This window comes from Cornus florida, unplaced genomic scaffold (genome assembly GCF_030987335.1).
Source record: "Cornus florida cultivar Cherokee Brave unplaced genomic scaffold, ASM3098733v1 CherokeeBrave_3.0.0_Hap2_Chr01, whole genome shotgun sequence".
NCBI lineage: Eukaryota > Viridiplantae > Streptophyta > Magnoliopsida > Cornales > Cornaceae > Cornus > Cornus florida.
The window spans coordinates 70434495-70458913 of record NW_026775571.1 but is presented as its reverse complement, the minus strand read 5'-3'; the positions used below and the strand labels follow the sequence as shown (position 1 = coordinate 70458913).

Sequence of the window (24419 nt, the reverse complement as noted above, 5' to 3'; positions counted from 1 at the left end):
ACTCTTTCTCATTGCTTACGGGTTCATTCCCCCTTCATTCGTTCCGTCTTTAATTAGCCTTTTATTACTTGCTTTTTTCTTTTTTCTTTTTTTCTTTTTTTTCATACGTCAATCTCCAATTTATGAATTGTCATAGTCCTGTGTTTGCGAAAGGACTGACAAGTAGTCTAAGTAGATATATAGATGACTGAAAGTGTACAAACTGATTATACTTTGTTTATCGAATTTCGACGTAAAATATTTTTAAAAAAAAAAAAAGCTATCAGATTAATATTATATTATTTAGTTAATTTATAAATTATTTTTTTGATTAATTATTGGAGGAAGTGTTTTTCTATTTATTCCTTATTTTGATGGAGAGTAAAATTAGGATTATTAAAAAGAAAACTTGTTTGCTTTCTGCCTTTATCAAGTGCATATATCCCATCAATTATATACACTTATGAAACAACACGTATAATATTTAGGTGTTTAAAATGCTAAGAGAGAGAAACTGGTTTTCATACTTTGGCTATTGTTTGTAGATGCAGTTTTGTACGTTATACGTTCTGCGAAAAGAATCTCGTTTGACTTTATCTCTATGAGGATTGTTATTATAGATCGAGGAATTTATATTTATGACTTCTTTTTATTTATGCATTATAAATAATGAAGTTCAATTATATGGATTATGATTTATGTTTGATTTTCTTGCACAAATATTATAGCATGTTTATTTGTGATTAACATTCGGCATGAATAGTAGTAGTTTACATGTTGTATGTAATGCCCCCTAATTTCGGAACACGGGTCGATCAAGTCCGTGCACAAAATCAGGGGAATATCAAAACAATTAAGTATTTAAACAAGCACAGAGTACAAAAAAAAATAAAAATAAATAAATAATTCGCAGAAGGAAAATCTATTAAATAACAATTCCATTAATAATTCTCCAAATGTTACAATTCGGGAATTCCGTAAATCAATGACCCCTGACAACATAACCAAATACTCCAATGATCTCTAAATAAAATCCATTATCTAACAATAAGAAAATATCCTACATTGAAAGAAAAAAAAAGAATGGATAAGTCCTTCAGCTGTGGATTCTCAACCTTGAGACTTGAACTTCTAATAACCTGAAAAAAATAAATCGCGGGTTAAACCCTACGAGCAAGTTCTCTCTACCAGACCTCTGAAAACCAATAAATAGATCATCTCTGATCAAAACTAAACCTAATAAAGTCTTTATCTTTAATGTACATAATCATATACAATATAACTATCCTAACTATAACCAAATTTATTAATTCCAAAACCATTATCAAGGATTAATTAATAATCATACCCCCACAATTTCTTTTAAAGAAACTCCTCTAACCTTAACCCCATCCTAGACAACAATGTAATAATTTAAACCATAAAATATAATTAAAAAAACATTATATTTAATTCCAAAACCAATAATGATTTTAAGTATTTAAATCACACAATCAATATTTAGACTTTGACAAATCATTCGTGTCACTACCAGTATTATTTTATTAATTTGTATAAAATAATACACTTACCTGTAAGTACTAGACTATTCTACTTTAAGAATATCTAATCTTAATCCAACTTACACAAACAGTAATCATAGATGATATATTTTAATCATCTAATACACAACAATATAATTAAACTTTGACAAATTAGTCATGCCATTATAAATATATTTATTTATATATCACCAACTCAACCATGCCTCCTTAAGTATCTTTATTTATACATTGGCAATTCAACCATGCCTCCACAAGTATATTCATTTATACTTTTAATTAGCAACTCATCCATGCTTCCCATGTATGTATTCTATTCATACAAATATTTAGGTAATATATTTAACCCTTTGACAATTCATCCATGCCTACACTTTAACCATGAATCAACTATAAACTTAACCATACGCTAAATCATACATAGCCATTACATGCACATTATTAATTTAGAAACCAACATTTCTAGATATACCTATTAGATAAGAATAATTGATATTAATTATCTTAAATAATATATATACATATACACATATATTATATAATGTATGTGTATAATACCTACCATAATATATATATATATATATATATATATATGTGTATATGTATATATATATATATAATATAATATATATATGTGTATATGTATATATATATATAATATAATATATATATGTGTATATGTATATATATATATATAATATAATATATATATGTGTATATGTATATATATTATTTAAGATAATTAAATAATATATGTGTATATGTATATATATTATTTAAGATAATTAATATCAATTATTCTTATTTAATAGGTATATATATATATATATATATATATATATATATATATATAAGCTCCTTTCTATACTCATCACAAAGTAAATGAACCCTATATACATATATATAATTAAATATATATATACTCTTCCTTCCGTAATAAATCATTTATTTATTGTATTTACGTAAATTAAAGGCTACTACATATCTTAGTAACACTCTATGGCTCTTAGAACCCCAGGAACACCTCCTCTAAAGGTTGGTTTCAACCCTAACAAGCTTAAAATAAATTCTGGAATGTCACCGGACCATACAGAAACTTTTCGGGACCTCAAACACCCTTGCACGCGCCTCCACGCGCCGTCACATGCCCCTCTAATTGCTGCACGTGCCTCCACGCGCTTCTACTAGCTGGCAGGTGAGTTCAGGAGCTGCCACGCGCCCTCACGCGCCTGATCCACTCTCGGCGTGTATGTGGCTGCTTCTAATTGGTTGCCCTTTACGCTCTGGTGCACTCGCCCACACCAGATCAATCCTCTATTGGTCAAACCTCATCCACGGCCTTGATGCATGCGCGCATCAAATCTCCATGCTCCGCAAAGCACTGGATCATCCTCCACTCATCCACTCCACCCAACGGCCCAGATCAGCGGGTGCACCACACTATCATGTGCCGCACCGCATCAAATCATCTGCCACTTCATCAAACCATCTCAACCCTTCATGATCCGCGTGCACAGTAATACATTGCGCGGCGCCGCATTAGATTAAAACCCTATGTTGATGTGCCGATGCACAGTAGCCACCAGTGTATATATATAATTGTACCCAGATTAATTACAAATAATTAAAATAATTATAAAAAAATATAAACACAATCCAGAAAATTTCATAAAAATTCCAGAAAATTCTAGAAAAAAATTGAAACCCTAATTACTCGTCTTAGGTCACAAATCAACCTATATATTGATTGTAAAATATATATACCACACCAATGTATATCAATTAAAGTCCAATACTTCAAAAATAAAAATATAATAATTTATGCTTTTAGTTTATTCTGATCTAACCATGATTTTAAATAAATAATTTTAATATAATCATTGATACTCAAGGTGATAAACTTATGGGTCCTAAGAGGAAAATTAAAGAAGAACTCGCCTGAATGTTTCAAAACGAAACCGACGCTTCAATCTTTGATTGTCTCTTTCAATTCCGGCATCTTCTTTCTCAGATCCAGCCTACTCCTTGTCAGTCCTTCTTCTTCCTCTCTCTCTGTCTCTCTTATTTTTCTAACAAGCAAACTTTTTAACCTTAAACCTTATGTGTATATTTATACACATTAATTACCCTAATCCTATTCCTACTAGGATTACCAAATAAAATAATAATTATTATCTTTAAATAGTATATATATATATATATATATATATATATATATATATCTTCCATAATTAACAATAGTTAATTAAATCATATATATTATATAAATCCATAAATATATATCTATATATATATCCTTCCATAACATTTATTAATTAATTATATTTATATATAATTAAATACATATATTTATAAGTATACAAAAATGATCATTCTAGTAATCAAATAGCCATGGGCCTTTATTATTTAACCCAATAAGGTTTCCTTCAAGCCTAAGACCACATCATTTGGTCCAAGTTCCCTTAAACCCAATTCAATTAAAATAAAATAATTAATTTAATTAAATTAAATCTAATAATTACAAATAATTAACAAACAATTAACACAAGCATAAATACACACAATTCAAACAAACAATTCAATCACATCATTTCACAAAACAAAACACCATATCAATTCAACAACTAAAATCACAAAATATAATCTAATTAAACTAAAACAATTAATCTAAGTACTCAATTAAAATAAAAAAAATAAAATAAATAAATCATATAAAAATAAAATAAAAATCAATTAAACCCTAATTAAATCAAACATATCATTAAAAAAATAGAATAAAAGTAATTAATAAATCCCTTAAAATATCTGGGTATTACATTGTATCAGAGCTTATGGTTTAGGAACTTATTATTTTTCTCTAATGATTGCATAAATATTATACGTAAATTTAAAATAAAATTAAATAATTTATTTTTTTGGAATTCGCATAAATATATATACACACTTCTTTCAATGAATTGACAAATAACTTAATTGCCTTTACCAATGAATTATTTTCGAAGCCCTAAACATATGTTTTCAGTCGAAATTTAACATGAATCACAAGTTAAAGTTATTGAATTTTTTTTTAATGAGTTGTTTTCACACACACACACACACAAAAAAAAAAAAAAAAATTAATTATCGGAAATGGACTTATCGGTCGAAAATTATGTCCTGCATCAATACATAATACAGTGATTTGAACAACCATCGAAATTGACTCTTGCGAGGAGCTGAAGGGATTATCGAAGTGGAAGACTCAGACCATCCATTTTTTCTACACACTTAGTTTACCATTGACTTGACAATTGGAAAGAAATAGAAGGAATAGAAGGCTTCTATTATGTCCTACATCAATACAAAATACATAGTTTACCATTGAATTTTCAATTGGAAAGGAATAGAAGGCTTCTATTATATCCTACATCAAAACAAAATACAGTGATATGAACAGCCATCAAAATTGACTCTTGCAAGGAGCTGAAGGGATTATCGAAGTGAAAGACTCGAACCATCCATTTTTTTTACGCGCTTAGTTTACCATTAACTTGACAATTGGAAAGGAATAAAAGGCTTCCGCAAGTAGAATAATTGGTTTTGTTCGTGATACTCACAGCAATAATATATAAGCAAAAATTTTATGCTACAATTTGTATTTTTAATTACTAAATAGTATTATAAAAGATCATATGGGCTTGTAACCTTATTTGGAAATTCTCTTATTTTTATATCTTATAAAATTTTAAGGTTAAATTACATTCATCTCTTCTGAAGTTTGGTCTAATTATATAAAGTCATATTTGATGTTTATTACATCGTGTTGTCTTAAATGTGAGACACATGTGCTCAACGAATCTTCTCCACTAAGATTATGTAAAAATTGATAAGGAGTTTTTGACAAATGACTTAATTGCCTTAACCTTAAAATGACCTGAGTACACAGACTCTTTATTATACAGCGTTTTCTGGAGGTTAGTGTGTTTTGGTTGTAAATTTTGACTCACTGATGGTTATTTAGATATTTCCTAGAAACCTACTAGATGAAAATGTCATCCTTGTTGCATCTTTAATTGCATTCTCCAACTTTATGTTCTAATCAAATGCTAGTGACAAAGTATATAGAAACTATTTTGCACAGATAAAAACGTACTTTAAAATTTTATTTTATTTTGATATATATATATATATATAATTAGTTGTTAAGGGTTCTTGTGTAATTTTAGTCTCATTTAGGCCATACAATGAGAACTTAACATATCCAAACTCATCGTTATTTTTTGCTTATTTATTTAGATCTTGTTTTTCTCATTTTTGAATTTTTCTCAAGGTATTTTAATGTTATAAACAAAATTATTTTATAATTGGTTTATAAATTTTGCAAAGGTACAAATTGGGCCACAAATCAAAATATCCTTTGACCAATTATACACGGAAGTAAAGACTGTGTGGGGCTACAATTACGAATAAACTTAAAATTATATAGAAGACTTATGGTATGTTTGGTAAGGGTATTATTTTTGGTATTTCTATTTTTGTCCCTAACTGTAGCAATAGAAAAAATTCATTTGATAAATTTTTTTTTTGTTTTGCACAGTGCTAAAAGGTTTTGTAAATAGTGGTCAAAAATTTAAACACCAATTTTGTATTTTTACAAATAAATTTTTTTTCTTCATTTTTTTGAAAAACTCTTAAATTACATTTTAAAACATTTTTTTTTAAACATATTTTTATTCTTTTGCTTCCAAAAATCTTAAAATTAATAGACATTGCCAAATATGTTTTGAATTACTATTCAAAACACTCTATAACGAAATATTTATTTTGTTTCAAATTAAAACAAAATATAAAAAATAAAATGCGAACCAAAAATACTTTAAAAGTGTAACAACGGATTATAAAGATCATGTATACCTTTTGAAGGTCACCGAATTGTACTATTTTTATTGATCACATTTCGGTAAGTTATGAGACTCTTCCTTTAGGAGTTAATGAGAAAGAAAGTGTATTAAAAAAATAATCATTTGAAGTTGAGGTAGTCAACTTAATATCGGATCCTTATTATATTATAATTTTTTTTTCAAATTTTATTACATTGTACAAATTCCACCTCACAAATCAAAATATCTAATTTTTGTCGAGTTAAAAATAATAATAATAATAATAATAATCAAATCATCAGCCCACTCTCAAGAAAGACTTTTTCTCATTGCTTGCGGGTTCATTCTCCCTTCATTGGTTCGGTCTTTAATTAGCCATTTATTATCTGCCCTTTTTTCCTCCATACGTCAATCTCCAATTTATGAATTGTCATCGTCCTGTGTGACTACACAGGACCACAATTGCGAAAGGACTAACAAGTAGTCTAAGTAGATATATAGATGATTAAAAGAGTACAAACTGATTATACTTGTTTGTCGAATTTTGCCGTAAAATATTTTTTTTAAAAATATATTTTTTTTTTCAGGTAAAATATTTTCTTTATTTTTGTTCTTTGGCAAAGGTATAAGTCAAGATTAAGGTCGAGTCCATCGGAAATAACTTACCAAAAATTAATAGGTATGTTATTTTTGTTAAGTTTTAATGTTTTTTCTTCGTATATATATTACTGCAACCAAACACTAAAAAATAAAAAATATTTTGCATCCAATCAAGCGGAGCATAAATGTGGATAATCATTACTGTATATAGTATCATATATATGTGTGCATGTGTATGTATGTATGTATGTATGCATATATGTATGTATGTGTATATATATATACTTTTTGAAAGTCAAATACTGAAGTACTATTTGTATTGTTCTCACATCCACCATATATCTCAATTAATGGAGTCGGTAGTACTTGCGAAGTTGTTATGGGTTTTCATTGTTTTGGTTCAAAACCAAAACCATGGAATGGAAGGTTTGCATCAACTCATGGCCATTTTCACTTTTATTTGTTTAGTGCATGTTTACCTTCAACATTATAAACAAAATAACTCTAAAAGTTGAATCAAAATACTCCAAACTTTTATTCAAAAACTAAATTTTTGAATAATTGAAACTAGTACAACAGGAAAATTGATAACAATGGTTTTTTATTTTCTTTTCATCACCCCCTTGTATTTTCAATTTTTTGTTTATTTATTTAAATTTTATTTTTCTCATTTTTGAATTTTTCTCAAAGTAAATATATTATGAAGTCTATGATTAATATTATAAACAAATTTATTTTGTAATTGATTTATAAATATTTGTCCAACCCAATTATTCACGGAAGAAAAGACTTTTAATTATTTCCCTCGTCTTTTGTCTTTATTATTTACCATTTTCCATTCGTCTATCATCAATTTGTCAATTGTTACGGTCATTGTGGGGGCTATAATTGGGAAAGGACCAAAAAGTATATAGAAGATTAAAAGTCTAACAATTTATTATAAATCTAAATAATTATATATACTTTTTGAAGGTTAACTGAATTGTATATTGATCACATATTCACTGTAAAAAGTAAAAATATTTATTTTCTCCTTTCCTCCTACATTTTTTTATAAAACTCTCTTTCCTCTAGTTGTAGTATATCAATGAGACGTTAATGAACTGTTCGGATCAATTCAACTTTTAAAATATGGATTAAAAATGTAAAGAAATGAGTCTGAATCTAATTTCAGGTGGGGCTACCCATAAATGCATTTATGGGGCTACCCATAAATGCATTAAAAATATCTATTTTTCTCCTTTCTGAAGTCTACTTTATGAAATTCAACATAAGAAAAAAAAAAAAACAATCCCAAAAAAAAAAAAAAAAAACAAAAAACAAAAGTCTACCCTATTAATTATACATAATTAATAGGGTAGACTTTTGTTTTTTGTTTTTTTTTTTTTTTTTTAATGTTGAATTTAATAAAGTAGACTTTTGTTTGGAGAAAAATAGATATTTTTAATGCATTAATGGGTAGCCCCACCCGAAATTAGATTCGGACTCAGTTTCATTACATTTTTAATCCATATTTTAAAAGTTGAATAGATATATATATATTTTTTATTTTGATCCATTATACACAGAAGGAAAGACTTTTCATTGCTTCGCCTTCTTCCCCCTTTCCTTCCACTTGCTTTTTCTCTTCGTCATGCACCTTTTCCATACGCCCATGTCCCATTTGTCAATTGGCTGTGTGGATGTGGGGAAACCTATAAACATATCGACTGCCAAGGGAGTAATAACTTGGTAGAAGACTAAAAGACTCTATAAATATGAATGATCATCACACAACTAGTCTACTTAGAGCACTGTATATTGTGTCATACTTTTGGAGGTCACTTAATTGATCACATATTCACCGCAATTAATGGATTGATATTACAAGAAATATTTGTTTTACATTAGATTTGGATGGAAAATGGAAGAATGATCGGGTATAAATATATGAGTATACAACACTATCTAATAATTTAAGTTTTAAATAAATGAACATGCGCTCACCCGTTATAATTAGTCATTTATGAAATTGTTGCCATGAGTTTTCATTTTGGTTCAAAACCATGTACAGTTTTCATTTTGGTTCAAAACCATGTACTAAAAGGTTGAAGAGGATTGGATTGCTTTATCTCAAGCCCTTTTCCACTTTTATGTGTATATTGCATCTTTACCTTTAACATTATAAACAAAATAACTCTAAACGTATAATTAAAATATTCAAAAAATTTATTCAAAAATTAAATTTTTGAAAAATTGAAACAAGTGCAGAGGAAAATTCATAACAAAGTTTTTTTTTTTTTTTTTTTCATTACCCCTTATATTTTCAATTTTTCATTTAGTTATTTAGGTTCTATTTTTTTCATTTTTGAATTTTTCTCAAGGTAAATATACTATGACATCTATGATTATCCAAATTTATTTTATAATTGATTTATAAATATCGGTCCAACACAATTACACACGGAAGGAACGACATTTCATTATTTCCCTTTCATTCCCCCTCCCTCTCGTCTTTTGTCGTTATTATTCACCATTTTTCACACGGCTATGACTAATTTATCAATTGTCATGGTTCATTGGGGGCTATAGTTGCGAAAGGGCCAAAAAGTATATAGAAGACTAAAAATCTAACAACTAATTATAAATCTGGTTAATCATATATACTTTTTGAAGGTTAACGGAGTATTATTTCTATTCAACACATACTCACTGTAAAAAATAAAAATATTTATTTTCTCCTTTCCTCCTATATATATTTTTTTTATAAAGAGGGGGTTTTCATTTTCTTTCCCCACTCACTTTCCTCTCATCAACCCACGAAGGAAGGACCAAATCATGGCTTATCTCATCATCAGTACTGTTCCGAATGAAAGAGGCCTTGAGTTGAAGCAACCCAGTCCTCTCCTCTTCAACACAACCTTCCACTCCATGGTTTTGATTTTCAACCAGTAAAACTATGAAAACCCATAACAACAACAACTTCACAACTTCTGCCCACCCCATTAATTGAGATATATAGAGTGAATATGAGATCAATATAAATAGTACAATTCAGTGACGACCTTCAAAGAGTATATATGATACTACATATATATATATATACTCTACAATGATCATCCACATTTATAATCCGTTTTTTAGACTTCTTTAGTCAAATGTGTAGTTCTTAGTCCTTTGGCAGTCAATGCATTTATGGGTAGCCCCCACGCTAAGCATGACAATTGATAATTTGTACATACTGTTGGAAAAGCTAAATAGAATAGACTTCATAAAGGAGGTAGGTGAAAGCGAGGCAACGAAAAGTCTTGCCCTTTCACCAGAAACACTACTTTCATTCAGTGTATAATTGGGTTGGAACGATATTTATAAACTAATAAATATCGTTCATTCGGAACAGTACTCGTTTGTCATAGCTTTTGTTTCTGTCGCAAAAGAAAAAGAGAAGTAGAAGTTATGACGCCCCGACGGGCTAGCAGTGATGGTGCGGGCTTGGGCCTGACATATACAAGGCCAGTGTTCAAGTCCCCTACTAAGCCTTTTAGTTTCGTCGACTCACCCAGTATATGATAGGGGCTGCCCTACACCCCCACGTTTGTTGGCCACGGCGGGTCCCTAAGGGGCTCTGCGTAGGAGAGTTCCTGATGCCAACTAAAATAAAATAAAATAAGTAGAAATTATGACTTCTATTTAACTTGTGTATTAGTGTTTGAAAATTACTTTGTAAGAGCTATTTTATTTGTTTGGCAAAATATTTGTTGAAGCTCTTCTAATACCAAAATAACTATTTTGTTCTTAGATGAATTGCTTTTTGTTTTTGTTTTGAACTATATGACAATAACAAAATAATTATGTTTTTTAATCCAAAAGTCCTCTCCATTTTTCAATTTGAAGGTTAGGAGATACACAAGTATTTGAAGAGACCAATAGGGGGTGAATTGGTTTAATCAAAATTTTAGTTCTGTTTCGCAACTAGTAATGAATCAGAAGAAAAAAACATATTGATTGACATGGAACAAGGAAACATCCAAAGAGCCTTTAGACTTCAAAAAAAATCACTATGATTGAAAAGAAACACACTTTAGGTTCCTCACCCTTTCCTTCTCTTCACACTCACAGTGACGATTTTTACAACCTCGGTATACAACCTACAGCAAATCAATCACTCACGTAAACAAATACACCAAGCTGTGTCACACACAAGTTGTTTACAGTCATTTGAAGCTTATCTTTCAAGAGACTCGAACAGAGAGAGAGAGAGAGAGAGACACCAAACAGAGAGCCAAAGAATAAAATGAAATTGAAGAGCACTAGTTGCCATTAAAATGACAAACAGAGAGAGAAACACCAAACAGAGAGCCAAAGAAGAAAGACTCAGCAAAACCCAACAGTACTTGGATTGCTCTCCTGCTTCTTGCCTAAATTATTTTTAAGTTGGTATAAATGTAAATTTTTTTTTTTTGTTTTGCACAGTGCTAAAAGGTTTTATAAATAGTGGTCAAAAATTGAAACACCAATTTTGTATTTTTACAAATAAATTTTTTTTCTTCATTTTTTTGAAAAACTCTTAAATTACATTTTAAAACATTTTTTTTTAAACATATTTTTATTTTTTTGCTTCCAAAAATCTTAGAATAAATAGACATTGCCAAATATGTTTTGAATTATTATTCAAAACACTCTATAACAAAATATATATTTTGTTTCAAATTAAAACAAAATATAAAAAATAAAATACGAACCAAAAATACTCTTAAAAGTGTAACAATGGATTATAAAGATCATGTATGCCTTTTGAAGGTCACCGAATTGTATTATTTTTATTGATCACATTTGGTTAAGTTATGAGACTCTTCCTTTATGAGTTGATGAGAGAGAAAGTGAATTCAAAACATAACCATTTGAAGTTGAGGTAGTCAACTTAATATGGATCCTTATTATTTTATAATTTTTTTTCCAAATTTTATTACATTGTACATATTCTACTCACAAATCAAAATATCCAATTTTTTTCGAGTTAAAAATAATAATAATTAAATAATCAAACCATCAGCCCACCCCAAGAAAGACTTTTTCTCATTGCTTCGGGTTCATTCTCCCTTCATTGGTTCCATCTTTAATTAGTCATTTCTTATCTGCCTTCTTTTTCAATCTCTAATTCAAAAATTGTCATGATCCTGTGTGACTACAATTGCGAAAGGACTAACAAGTAGTCTAAGTAGATATATAGATGATTAAAAGTGTACAAACTGATTATACTTTGTAATTGATTATACTTTGTTTGTCGAATTTCAATGTAAAATATTTTTTTTTTTAAATAATTTTTTTTTTTTAGGTTAAATATTTTCTTTATTTTTGTTCTTTGGTAAATGTGTAAGTCGAGATTGAGATCAAGTCCATCGGACAGAATATGTAAAATAACTTACCGAAAATTAATAAGTATGTTATTTTTGTTAAGTTTTAATATTTTTTTTTCTTCGTAAATATTTTACAACAACCAAACACCAAAAATTAAAAAATATTTTGCATCCGATCAAACAGAGCATAAATGTGGGAGAGCATTACTATATATAGTATCATATATATATATATATGTGTGTGTGCGCGTATGTGCGCGCGTGTGTACTTTTTGAAAGTCTGGAATACTATTTGTATTGTTCTCATCTTCGCCATATATTTCAATTAATGGAGTGGGCAGTACTTGGGAAGAAGTTGTTATGGGTTTTCATAGTTTTGGTTCAAAACCAAAACCAAAACCAAAACCATAACCATGGAATGCAATGTTTGCTTCAACTCATGGCCTTTTCCACTTTTATTTGTTTAGTGCATCTTTACCTTCAACGTTATAAACAAAATAACTCTAAAAGTAGAATCAAAGTACTCCAAACTTTTATTCAAAAATTAAATCTTTGAAAAATTGAAACTAGTACAGAAGGAAAATTGATAACAATGATTTTTTTATTTTCTTTTTTTCACCCCCTTATATTTTCAATTTTTTGTTTATTTATTTAGATTTTATTTTTCTCATTTTTTAATTTTTCTCAAAGTAAATATACTATGAAGTCTATGATTAATATTATAAACAAATTTATTTTATAATTGATTTATAAATATCCGTCCAATCCAATTATTCACGGAAGAAAATACTTTTTTATTATTTCCCTTTCATTCCCCCTCCCTCTTGTCTTTATTATTCATCATTTTCCATTCGTCTATCATCAATTTGTCAATTGTTACGGTCGTTGTGGGGGCTATAATTGAAAAAGAATTAAAAAATATATAGAAGACTAAAAGTCTAACAATTGATTATAAATCTAAATAATCATATATATTTTTTTGAAGGTCAACTTAATTATATATTGATCACATATACATATTCACTGTAAAAAGTAAAAATATTTATTTTCTCCTTTCCTCCTACATTTTTTATAAAACTTTCTTTCCTCTGGTTGTATATCAATGGGATGTTAATGAGATCAATTGTGTTAAATATATATATATATATATATATGTATGAGATCAATTCAACTGTTAAAATATGGATTAAAAATGTAATGAAACTGAGTCGGAATCTAATTTCTGGTGGAAGGGAAAGACTTTTGGTTGCTTCACATTCATCTCCCTCCTTTTTTAAGTCTACTACATTAATTATGCAACTTTTCCAACAGTGTGGACCCATAAATGCATTGGTTGCGAAAGGACTAAGAACTACATATATGACTAAATAAGTCTAAAAACTGATTATAAATGTGGATGATTGATTGACAGATGTGAAAAAAAGTTGATCCCATTGTACACAGAAGGAAGGACTTTTCATCCCATTGTACACGGAAGATTATATAAATATAAATTAGTCTACTAGGGTACTTTATATTGTCATACAATTAATGGCTTGGTGTTACAATTAATATTCCACCACATATGGGGAACTTGACTTCGCTCAGGGCTGTGTCACTAAAAAATATCAAATCAATATTTATTAGAATTTAAACACTCAAGAAAACATTCATTTTATGCATTATTTTCTTTTTTAAAAATTAAAATTATCCATTTGAAAGTTTATTTTAGATCACCACCTTACAGAAAATAAATAAATAAATAAAAATTATAGTCTAAGAGTTCATGATGTTAGTTAGGATCTTTCTGAAAACATTTATATTTTAAATTGAAACTTAAAGTAATAAAGCAGCAAAAAAAAAAAAAAAAAATAAACATGCGTATACAAAACTATCTAATAATTGAATAGATAAATGTGGATGATTGATTCACAGATGTGAAAAAAAGTTGGTCCCATTGTACACGGAAAGGACTTTTCATCACTTTGCCTTCTTCCTTCCTCTCGTCTTTTCTTTTCCTTTTGGTCCCTTTTTCCATACGCCTATGTCCCATTTGTCAATTGGTTGCGTGGCCGTGACTTGATAGAAGACTAAAAGACTATACAAATATAAATTAGTCTACTAGAGTACTGTATATTGTCATACTTTTGAAGGTCACTTGTATTGATCACATATTCACTGCAATGAATGGGTTGGTGTTACAATTAATATACTCAAAGGTTGTCTTCAAAATGATTGGAATGCTTTAACTCAAGCCTTTTTTCACTTTTATGTGTTTAGTAGTGCGTCTTCACCTTTAATATTATAAACAAAATACTGTAACTCTAAAAGTAGAATCAAAGTATTCAAAAAATTTTATTCAAAAATTAAATTTTTGAAAAATTGAAACAAGTGCAGAGAAAAATTGATAACAATATTTTTTTTTTTCCCTTTTCATTACCCCTTATATTTTCAATTTTTCATTTAGTTATTTAGGTTTTATTTTTGAATTTTTCTCAAAGTAAATATATTATGAAGTCTATGATTAATATGATTGTTTAAATTTATTTTATAATTAGTTTATAAATATCGTTCCAACCCAATTATACACTGAATGAAAGTAGTGTTTCTGGTGAAAGGGCAAGACTTTTCGTTGCCTCGCTTTCACCTACCTCCTTTATGAAGTCTATTCTATTTAGTTTTTCCAACAGTATGTACAAAAAATCAATTGTCATGCTTAGCGTGGGGGCTACCCATAAATGCATTGACTGCCAAAGGACTAAGAACTACATATTTGACTAAAGAAGTCTAAAAAACGGATTATAAATGTGGATGATCATTGTAGAGTATATATATATATATGTAGTATCATATATACTCTTTGAAGGTCGTCACTGAATTGTACTATTTATATTGATCTCATATTCACTCTATATATCTCAATTAATGGGGTGGGCAGAAGTTGTGAAGTTGTTGTTGTTATGGGTTTTCATAGTTTTACTGGTTGAAAATCAAAACCATGGAGTGGAAGGTTGTGTTGAAGAGGAGAGGACTGGGTTGCTTCAACTCAAGGCCTCTTTCATTCGGAACAGTACTGATGATGAGATAAGGCATGATTTGGTACTTCCTTCGTGGGTTGATGAGAGAGAAAGTGATTGCTGTGACTGGGAGAGAGTCGCTTGCAACCACACCACAGGCAGAGTGGTGGGACTCACTCTCCATGATCTAAGGCAGCTAGGGCCACACTACCACTACGTTTCTTACCATGATTGGCCTTCTTTAAATGTCTCCTTATTTAAACCTTTTGAAGAGCTGCTGAGTCTTGATTTATCTGAGAATGGATTTGATGGCGCTGTTGAAAATGAAGGTAATCTAAACATTTCCTTGGCTAAAGTTTAGACTATTTTTTTTTTTAAATAATCATAATGTTATTTCTTTTTTAATTATATTTAATTTATATGAAAAAAAACTCATACTATATAGATGACATATATTCTTTCTTTTTTAAATTTGCATAAATTTACTTTTAATTTTTTGTATTAATTATTTAAATAAAAATCTTAAATAAAAAAATTTAAAACAATTTAAGTAATTTCTTATTATTTTCAAGAATATATTGCATAAAAAAGTTATTTTTTATTTAAGTATTTTATTAAAATTTCATAAATATTGGATAAAAAGGAAGGGAATTTTTCCGGTAAAAAAAAGTTTAAACTAAGTATAATAAATTGTAAAATTTAATTATAAGTTAATCATATTAGAAAATATAATTACAAAGTGAATGCTGCGATTGGGAGAGAGTTGCTTGCTACAGGTAGAGTGGTGGATCTCACTCTCAATAATCTGATGATCAGCCTTACTATGTAATTATTTTTTTCTCTTTTCTTCTAAATCATAAATCAAAGCCTTCCACTGTTTCAAATAATCTGTAAGGTTTTCCGTTTTTTTTGTTATTTCACTTGGGCTTCCAAACATCGCTACTACGGTAGGTGATTACATAGTACTAGTATTATACAGAAGCATGGAGATTTATTTGTTAATTTATTTCATTTGAAGTAATTATTCTCTCTTAATTTGCAGGTTTTGAAAGGTTGTTGAAATTGGAGATCTTAAACCTTGCTTTTAATGGCTTCAATAACAGTGTCCTAGAACCTTTGGGTTCACTCACATCACTGAAAACTTTAAATGTCAGTTGGAATATGTTGGAAGGACCTCTTCCTGTCAAAGGCATGTTTTGTTCACATCATTTATACTGAGCATCTAACATTCAATACCTTTATATGTATATATTATTCCTATTCAATTGTCTTTACTCTTTCTGTTTCAATTAATTTAACTGTACAGAGCTATCAGCTCTGAGAAAATTAGAGAAGTTGGATCTAAGCTGGAACAGATTAAATGTCTCCCTTCCAGTGCAAGGTAAAAGCTACTTAGATACATATTTAGAATTTTCTTTTGCAATTCAATATGTAGGGAACTGGTGAAGATTATTACCACCACCACCATCACTATAACTAAAGTTGTTCTATGTTCGTAATTTAATATAAAACCTGAGTTTTCTTGGTTGCAAGACCGTTTGTAAGTCCGGAATTTGTTTTAATTTGCAATTAATATGATTATTTCTCTTGTATATTGAACTCGAGTATATAAGAGCTTTATCAAAAAAGATAGCTTGTTAAGTTGAGTGTAGAGGTAACAATTAAATCTCTAGACCATCTTCAACAATGGATGTAGAATTTAAGTCACATACTTGTGATTTCTTCTTTTTTTTCTTTTTTCTTTTATTTTAATATATATATATATATATATATGATGGTAGATGAGCTTAAATCATAATATCATTTTTAATTATGTCATCTTCTCTACGTACCCAGATTACCAAACTTCGTCAAAGTTAAACAAGCTAGAGCACCTGGATCTAAGCTACAACAATTTCAACAAAGACATTCTAAAGTGGTTGGCTAATCTCCCAGTTCTTAAATTTCTATCACTGAAGCGCAATTGGATGAAATGGCCCCTTTCCAACAATGGTATGTGTAGTTGAAATTTTATTTCTGATAAATATTTCTGTACCATTTGGTTATAAGAGGGAAAAATATGAGAAATTGGTTGGGTTTCATACTATAGAATGGCTACGTATGCATTCTATACGGACTGAATGGCACGCTACACAAATATCTTCCTTCTAGTTATTAATTGTAAGGATAATTTTTTATTTGGTTATTCTACCAGAAACATCACTAAATTATCTACATTCTTCATTTGGTAGATTTGATTTCATTCAACAACTTGGAGGTTCTTGATCTGAGCTTTAATATATTCACTGGAAATATTCCCCCGTTTATGGGGACCTTGACTTCGCTCAGGGCTTGTCACTAAAAAATATCAAATCAATATTTATTAAAATAATAATAATGAAGCTTGACACTTCTGCCAAGATGGGTCCAAGTTGATAAAGGGTGGGCCCCACTAAAAGTTGTGTCTATCCACTGGCCGCCTGCTATTTTTGATGTGTTATGTTCATTAAATATATAAAAAAGTTTGGGTTTCGTTTCGCTATATTTTATAAATTTGACCCGTCAAAATTTGTAAATTAAATAATTTACTTTAATTGAACGACTTAAAAATTACGTATTTTTTATTATGATTTGTTAGCTTAACTTAACTTGTAAGGAAGGATATGCAATATACTGCATCTTCCATTTAATTCTTTTTAATATCTTTTTAGAATTTAAACACTCAAGAAAACATTCATTTTATGCATTATTTTCTTTTTAGAAAATTAAAATTATCCATTTGAAAGTTTATTTTAGATCACCACCTTACAGAAAATAAATAAATAAATAAAAATTATAGTCTAAGAGTTCATGATGTTAGTTAGGATCTTTCTGAAAACATTTATATTTTAAATTGAAATTTAAAGTAATAAAGCAGCCAAAAAAAAAAAAAAAAAAGTTTTAAATTGGATCAAAACTTTGAGACAACCTTAATCGATTTCATCCATAAACCTCTTTCTTCGATCTCTAGTGCTTTTACTTTTAACCTAGTACCATGAAAATTTTATGCTACCAAAAGATTTCATATCAGAAATTGAAATTTTTTTGATGTGAACTTGTAATATTTAACCATATCTCTAATACCATTAGCAACCTTGAGCTATTAAGTTGAAACTGAACCACTTTTATGGCCACTAAATTAATGTTGAACCACTTGATCGCTATTAATGAATAATAAATTTGAGATAAGGGAACAACTTTTATCTTTTACTTCATTAAAATAGAAAACGACTCCACAGCTACCCCATATCTTTTAGCATGCTTCGTTCAAGGCTGTTGTCTTCTTCTTCTTCTTTTTTTTTCTTTTAATATATATATATATATATATATATATGATGGTAGATAAATTTAAATCATAGTATCATTTTTAATCGTGTCCTCTTCTCTACGTACCCAGATTACCAAACTTTGCCAAAGTTGAGCAAGTTGGAGCATCTGGATCTAAGCTACAGCAGATTCAACAAAGACATTCTAAAGTGGTTGGCTAATCTCCCAGTTCTTAAATTTCTATCACTGAAGGGCAATTGGATGAAAGGGCCCCTTTCCAACAATGGTATGTATGCATTCTATACGGACAAATATTTGGTTATTCTACCAGAAACATCACTAAATTATCTAAATTCTTCATTTTGAAGATTTGATTTCATTCAAGAACTTGGAGGTTCTAGATCTGAGCGGTAATATATTCACTGGAAATATACCCCCGCTTATGGGGACCTTGACTTCGCTCAAGGCTGTGTCTTTGGCGGACAACAATCTCAACAACAGTTTGTCTATTAAAGGTAAAACTACTGAAACAAAATAGTGAGTGGCATGGTGTCTTCACTATTTATTCTATCAAATCTTCTTTTTACACATCACTAGCTGCAAGACAAAATGATACTCCAACTACTTCTCTCATTCTTCTTGTCTGCTGCAGGTTTGTGTGAATTAAACAACTTACAAGAGTTGGATCTCTCTTGGAATAATTTCGAAGGAATCCTTCCTCAATGTTTGAGCAATTTGAGATCCCTTAGAGTGTTAGATCTCTCTTGGAATCAATTCACTGGAAATATTCCACCACATATGGGGAACTTGACTTCTCTCAAGGCTCTGTCTTTGGCGCAGAATCATCTCAACAACAGTTTGTCTATTCAAGGTAAAACTACTGAAACAAAATAGTGAGTGGCATGGTGTCTTCACTATTTATTCATCAAATCTTCTTTTTACACATCACTAGCTGCAAGACAAAATGATACTCCAACTACTTCTCTCATTCTTCTTGTCTGCTGCAGGTTTGTGTGAATTAAACAACTTACAAGAGTTGGATCTCTCTTGGAATAATTTCGAAGGAATCCTTCCTCAATGTTTGAGCAATTTGAGATCCCTTAGAGTGTTAGATCTCTCTTGGAATCAATTCACTGGAAATATTCCACCACATATGGGGAACTTGACTTCTCTCAAGGCTCTGTCTTTGGCGTACAACTATCTCAGCAACAGTTTGTCTATTAAAGGTAAAACTACTGAAACAAAATAGTGAGTGGCATGGTGTCTTCACTATTTATTCTATCAAATCTTCTTTTTACACATCACTAGCTGCAAGACAAAATGATACTCCAACTTCTCTCTCATTCTTCTTGTCTGCTGCAGGTTTGTGTGAATTAAACAACTTACAAGAGTTGGATCTTAGTGGTAACTCGTTCCAAGGAATCCTTCCTCCATGTTTGAGCAATTTGAGATCCCTTAGACTGTTAGATCTCTCTTGGAATCAATTCACTGGAAACATTTCTTTTATAATATCAACCCTCACATCTCTAGAATACTTCAATCTTAATTTCAACCATTTTGAGGGTTTATTCTCATTCAGCTCCTTAGCCAATCTTTCCAAGCTTGAGATTCTTGAATTAGGCAGCAACAAATTGCAGGTGGAAACTGATCATTACTCAAATTGGGCTCCCAAGTTTCAGTTGAAAGTCCTAGGGTTATCAAACTGCAACCTCACCGGTGAAATACCCGAGTTTCTTTTCCACCAACACAAATTAAGAGTTGTTGATCTCTCCTACAACAACTTGAAAGGAGTGTTTCCTTACTGGTTGCTTAATAACAATGCAAGACTTGAATATCTGGATGTCTCCGCCAATTACTTTCATGGCCAACTTCAAGAAAACATTTCAATCAGGCTTCCATACATTTCGTATCTAAATTTATCCACAAATTCTTTCAAAGGTATTCTTCCGTCATCACTTTGCAACATGAGTGCCTTACAGATATTGGATTTGTCTGTTAACTTGTTCTCTGGAGAAGTACCAAAGGAATTGGTTTCAGGTTGCATCAATTTGAGAGTTTTGAAATTATCCAGCAATAAATTTCATGGTCAAATACTCTCAACACACTTCAACTTGACCAACTTCGAGGTTCTGTCTTTGCATGACAACCAGTTCTCGGGAATTTTGTCCAACACAATTTCCAAAAGCTCCCACCTAACTCTGTTGGACATTAGCAACAATTACTTCTCAGGGATGATTTCTAGCTGGATAAGTAATATGACAGAAGGATATGGGATTTTGGATGTCTCTCATAATTCTTTCGAAGGCCGGTTACCATGTGAAGTAGCTGTAGGTTGGGTTTTGGATGTCTCTCATAACTCTCTTTCGGGATCAATACCTTCTTACCCATACCCAACACATCATATTTATTTGCAGGCAAACAAATTCACAGGACCAATACCAAATGCTTTTGTCAATTCATCATCTATGATGACATTGGATATTAGCAATAACAGCTTATCTGGCAATATTCCCAATGGAATTAGCGCACTCTTCAAAGAATTAAGAGTACTTCTGTTGAGGGGAAACCATTTGAGTGGTTTGATTCCAAATCAATTGTGCAAGTTGAATAAGATATCCCTTTTGGATCTATCCAACAACTATTTTTCTGGGTCGATACCTCGTTGCATTAGTAACTTCTCTTTTGGAAAGATAGGCCCAAATCACGACGGGTCTTTTCAAATGGACTTTGGTACTTCGAGTGGGTTGAATTCGCCCACATATGGAAGTTTCTTATTAGTGATAACATTCTCATTCTATGAATATGTAATTGATGCAGCACTACTAGCAGAAGCCGAGTTTGTTACAAAAAGAAGGCCTGGCTCTTACAAGGGTGATATCCTGTATTACATGTCAGGATTGGATTTGTCATGCAACAACCTAACAGGTGAAATCCCTCATGAGCTAGGTGAGCTAGTTTGGATTCATGCATTGAACTTGTCTCACAATCAGTTACAAGGATCCATCCCCAGAACATTCTCTAGCCTGACTCAAATAGAGAGCTTGGATCTTTCTTACAACACCTTGAGTGGAGTGATCCCAACAGAGCTGATTGATCTGAATTTTCTCGAAGTCTTTTCTGTAGCTCACAACAACTTATCGGGTAGAATTCCAGATATGAAGGACCAATTTGGGACATTTGATGGGAGCAGCTACGAGGGAAATCCTTATCTATGTGGACCACAATTAGAGAAAAATTGTACCACCAATGTTCAGTCTCCAAACACACCAACAACAATTTCAGAAGAAAGTGAGGCAAAATGGTATGAAATCGATCCAGAGGCTTTTTATGTTACTTTTTCTGTGTCATACATCATGTTCTTATTAGCACTGGCTTCTGTTCTGGCTATCAATCCGTATTGGCGAAGAAGGTGGTTCAATTTCATTGAGAAGCGTATGTATTCTAGCTATTACTTTGTTTCTGATGCTTTCTACAAGCTATTGGCTCATTAGTATAATTAGTTGTTATTCGCTTTTATAAATCAGTCGAGTGTACTAATGCTAATAACTACCTTTATACATACGCATGGTTGATGGAGCATTTAGTTCAAATCTGAAGAAAAAAAACTCCACTTCATCTATTTCTCTATTCTCTGTCATTCTTTATCATTATCTTTTCCTGTCTATTATTGTTTGGCATTTGACACAACAGGTTAATTGAAATTTGTTCTTTTTAGGATTTGGGATAATTTAGTAATGGAACAATTTTTGAATTATATTTTAAGAATGAAGAAGATAGCTTTAGCTATGAGATGGGGATCAACTGTAGTACTTGAAATGCTGGCAATGACATGAAAATTTTTAAACCTCGGTGATTTGGGACACAAGAAACATTTAAAACCAATATGTATTCAAAGAGTGTCAGATTATGAATTTTTTTTTCTCCATGCCTAAATGTATAGTTGATCAAAATACTCCTATTTCAGATTATTTATTTGTCGGACTGGTGACAGAAATATCTCAGAAAGGCAAGGAAAACAACAAATACAAAAAAAAAAAAAAAAAAAAAAATTGAATGGATTTGAGGGAAGAAAGCAAATGTGAATAATTATTAAAATAATGTCAAAACAATGCTTTACTAGGAAAAGGAGAGTGAATATTCCAAACACAGACATAATAGGTATAAACTACAACATATAAAAATGTACACATTTTAACACAGATAAAGTAACAATATAAACAAAATAATCAATAAACTAGGCTGTAACAATTAGCAGTAAAGTATTAAAAATAAGCATTTCTCCTACCAACTTAATTCTAGTCTCAAAATGTTTCCATAATAAACAGCAATGAAAAATAGGTGGAAAATCAACATTTATATTTTTCTCAACAATGCCTTTAGCCAAATTATTTGGACTATATGTATCTCTTTTCCTCATTATGGTCCATCAATTTCTAGCTTGCCTTGTATTATCATTAGTGCAAGATGTTTCCTTAAAAGATAACAAAGAGGCATATATATATAAAGTTAACGGCATCATCATATTGATTAGAAAAGCAAGTGTAAAGCTGGTTAGAAAAGCTTGAAGAGCTACCAACTCAACAACAGAGAATAGCTGCAGGGAATTTGACCTCTCAACTGAACAAAAAGTATATAGAAGACTAAAAATCTAACAACTGATTATAAATCTGGTTAATCATATATACTTTTTGAAGGTTAACTGAATTATATTATTTCTATTCAACACATACTCACTGTAAAAAATAAAAATATTTATTTTCTCCTTTCCTCCTATATATATTTTTTTTATAAAGAGGGGGTTTTCATTTTCTTTCCCCACTCACTTTCCTCTAATTGCATATCAATGGGACGTTAATGAATTGTTCAGGATCAATTCAACTGTTGAAATATGGATTAATAATGTAATGAAACTTAGTCCGAATCTATATAAATCACGGTTTGTTAAAATCAATTGGTAAGTCGCTTCTTGATCGATTCGTAACTCTTTTTCAATAATCTGATACCATTGCAAACCTCCATGAATCCGCCGATTTGATTAGTTTATATCGATATTCGGTCGAGTCTATTACACAGTGACCAATATCACAAATGATACTACCATGATATAAATATACGGATACATATTTAAGGTCCAAAATATAGTATATATAATTTTTTACAACATTATTTAATAAAAATGACCCTCTCAATCATAAGGGTTATAAAATCTCCCTATTTTATCATTAAATTGTAATAATTTTTTAAGATTTGTAAAACGTCGAATTAATTACTCCATATTTAATATATTTTTAATTTAATAATTAAATAGGAAGAATTCATAATTTTTCTCATAAAACAGTTCACTTATGAAAATAATAAAAATAATAATAAAGACAAAAAAAAAAAAAAAAGTAGTGTTTCAAGAGAAAGACTTTCCGTTGCTTCCCTTTCATCTCCTTCCTTTCTCAAGTCTACCCTATTTATTATGCATCTTTTTCAACACGTCTATGTACAAATTATCAACTGTCATGATCAGCGTGGGACTACCCATAAATGCGTTGAAACCAAGAACTCATTTGCCATAGCTTTTGTTTTTGTCGCAAAAGAAAAAGAGAAGTGGAAGTTATGAGGCCCCGGCGGGGATAGTGGGGGCTTGGGCCTGGCATACACAAGGTCAGTGTTCGAGTCCCCTATTAAGCCTTCTAGTTTCGTTGACTCACTCGGTATATGGGGGCTGCCCTACACCCTTAGATTTGTTGCCCACGACGGGTCCTTAAGGGGCCCTGCGTGGAAGAGTTCCTGATGCCAACTAAAAAAAATAAAATAAAATAAAATAAAATAAAG

General features: G+C 30.2%; 1 protein-coding gene across 2 annotated transcripts; it reads left to right on the top strand.

Annotated features, from left to right (window-relative positions):
- Positions 1-15103: 15103 nt before the first annotated feature.
- Positions 15104-22949, top strand: LOC132299808 (receptor-like protein 15). Of its 2 annotated transcripts, XM_059796629.1 has the most exons (8): positions 15104-15640; positions 16354-16500; positions 16618-16692; positions 18727-18882; positions 18965-19111; positions 19249-19467; positions 19604-19822; positions 19959-22949. In XM_059796629.1, exons 1-8 carry the CDS (start codon positions 15220-15222, stop codon positions 22085-22087), a joined length of 3513 nt encoding a protein of 1170 aa, XP_059652612.1. In that variant the 5' UTR covers positions 15104-15219; the 3' UTR covers positions 22088-22949. The 2 variants fall into 2 exon arrangements, with proteins under 2 accessions (XP_059652612.1, XP_059652619.1); XM_059796636.1 differs by lacking the exon at positions 18727-18882 and having other exon boundaries at positions 15105-15640; positions 19959-22946.
- The last annotated feature ends 1470 nt before the right edge of the window (positions 22950-24419 follow it).

Bases quoted from the DNA above. Each gene is read 5' to 3' on its own strand.
- LOC132299808 (XM_059796629.1), top strand. From the start codon at position 15,220: ATGGGGTGGGCAGAAGTTGTGAAGTTGTTGTTGTTATGGGTTTTCATA. The intron at 16,693-18,726 runs GTAAAAGCTACT...CTACGTACCCAG, and splicing joins TGTCTCCCTTCCAGTGCAAG to ATTACCAAACTTTGCCAAAG. The intron at 19,112-19,248 runs GTAAAACTACTG...TGTCTGCTGCAG, and splicing joins CAACAGTTTGTCTATTAAAG to GTTTGTGTGAATTAAACAAC.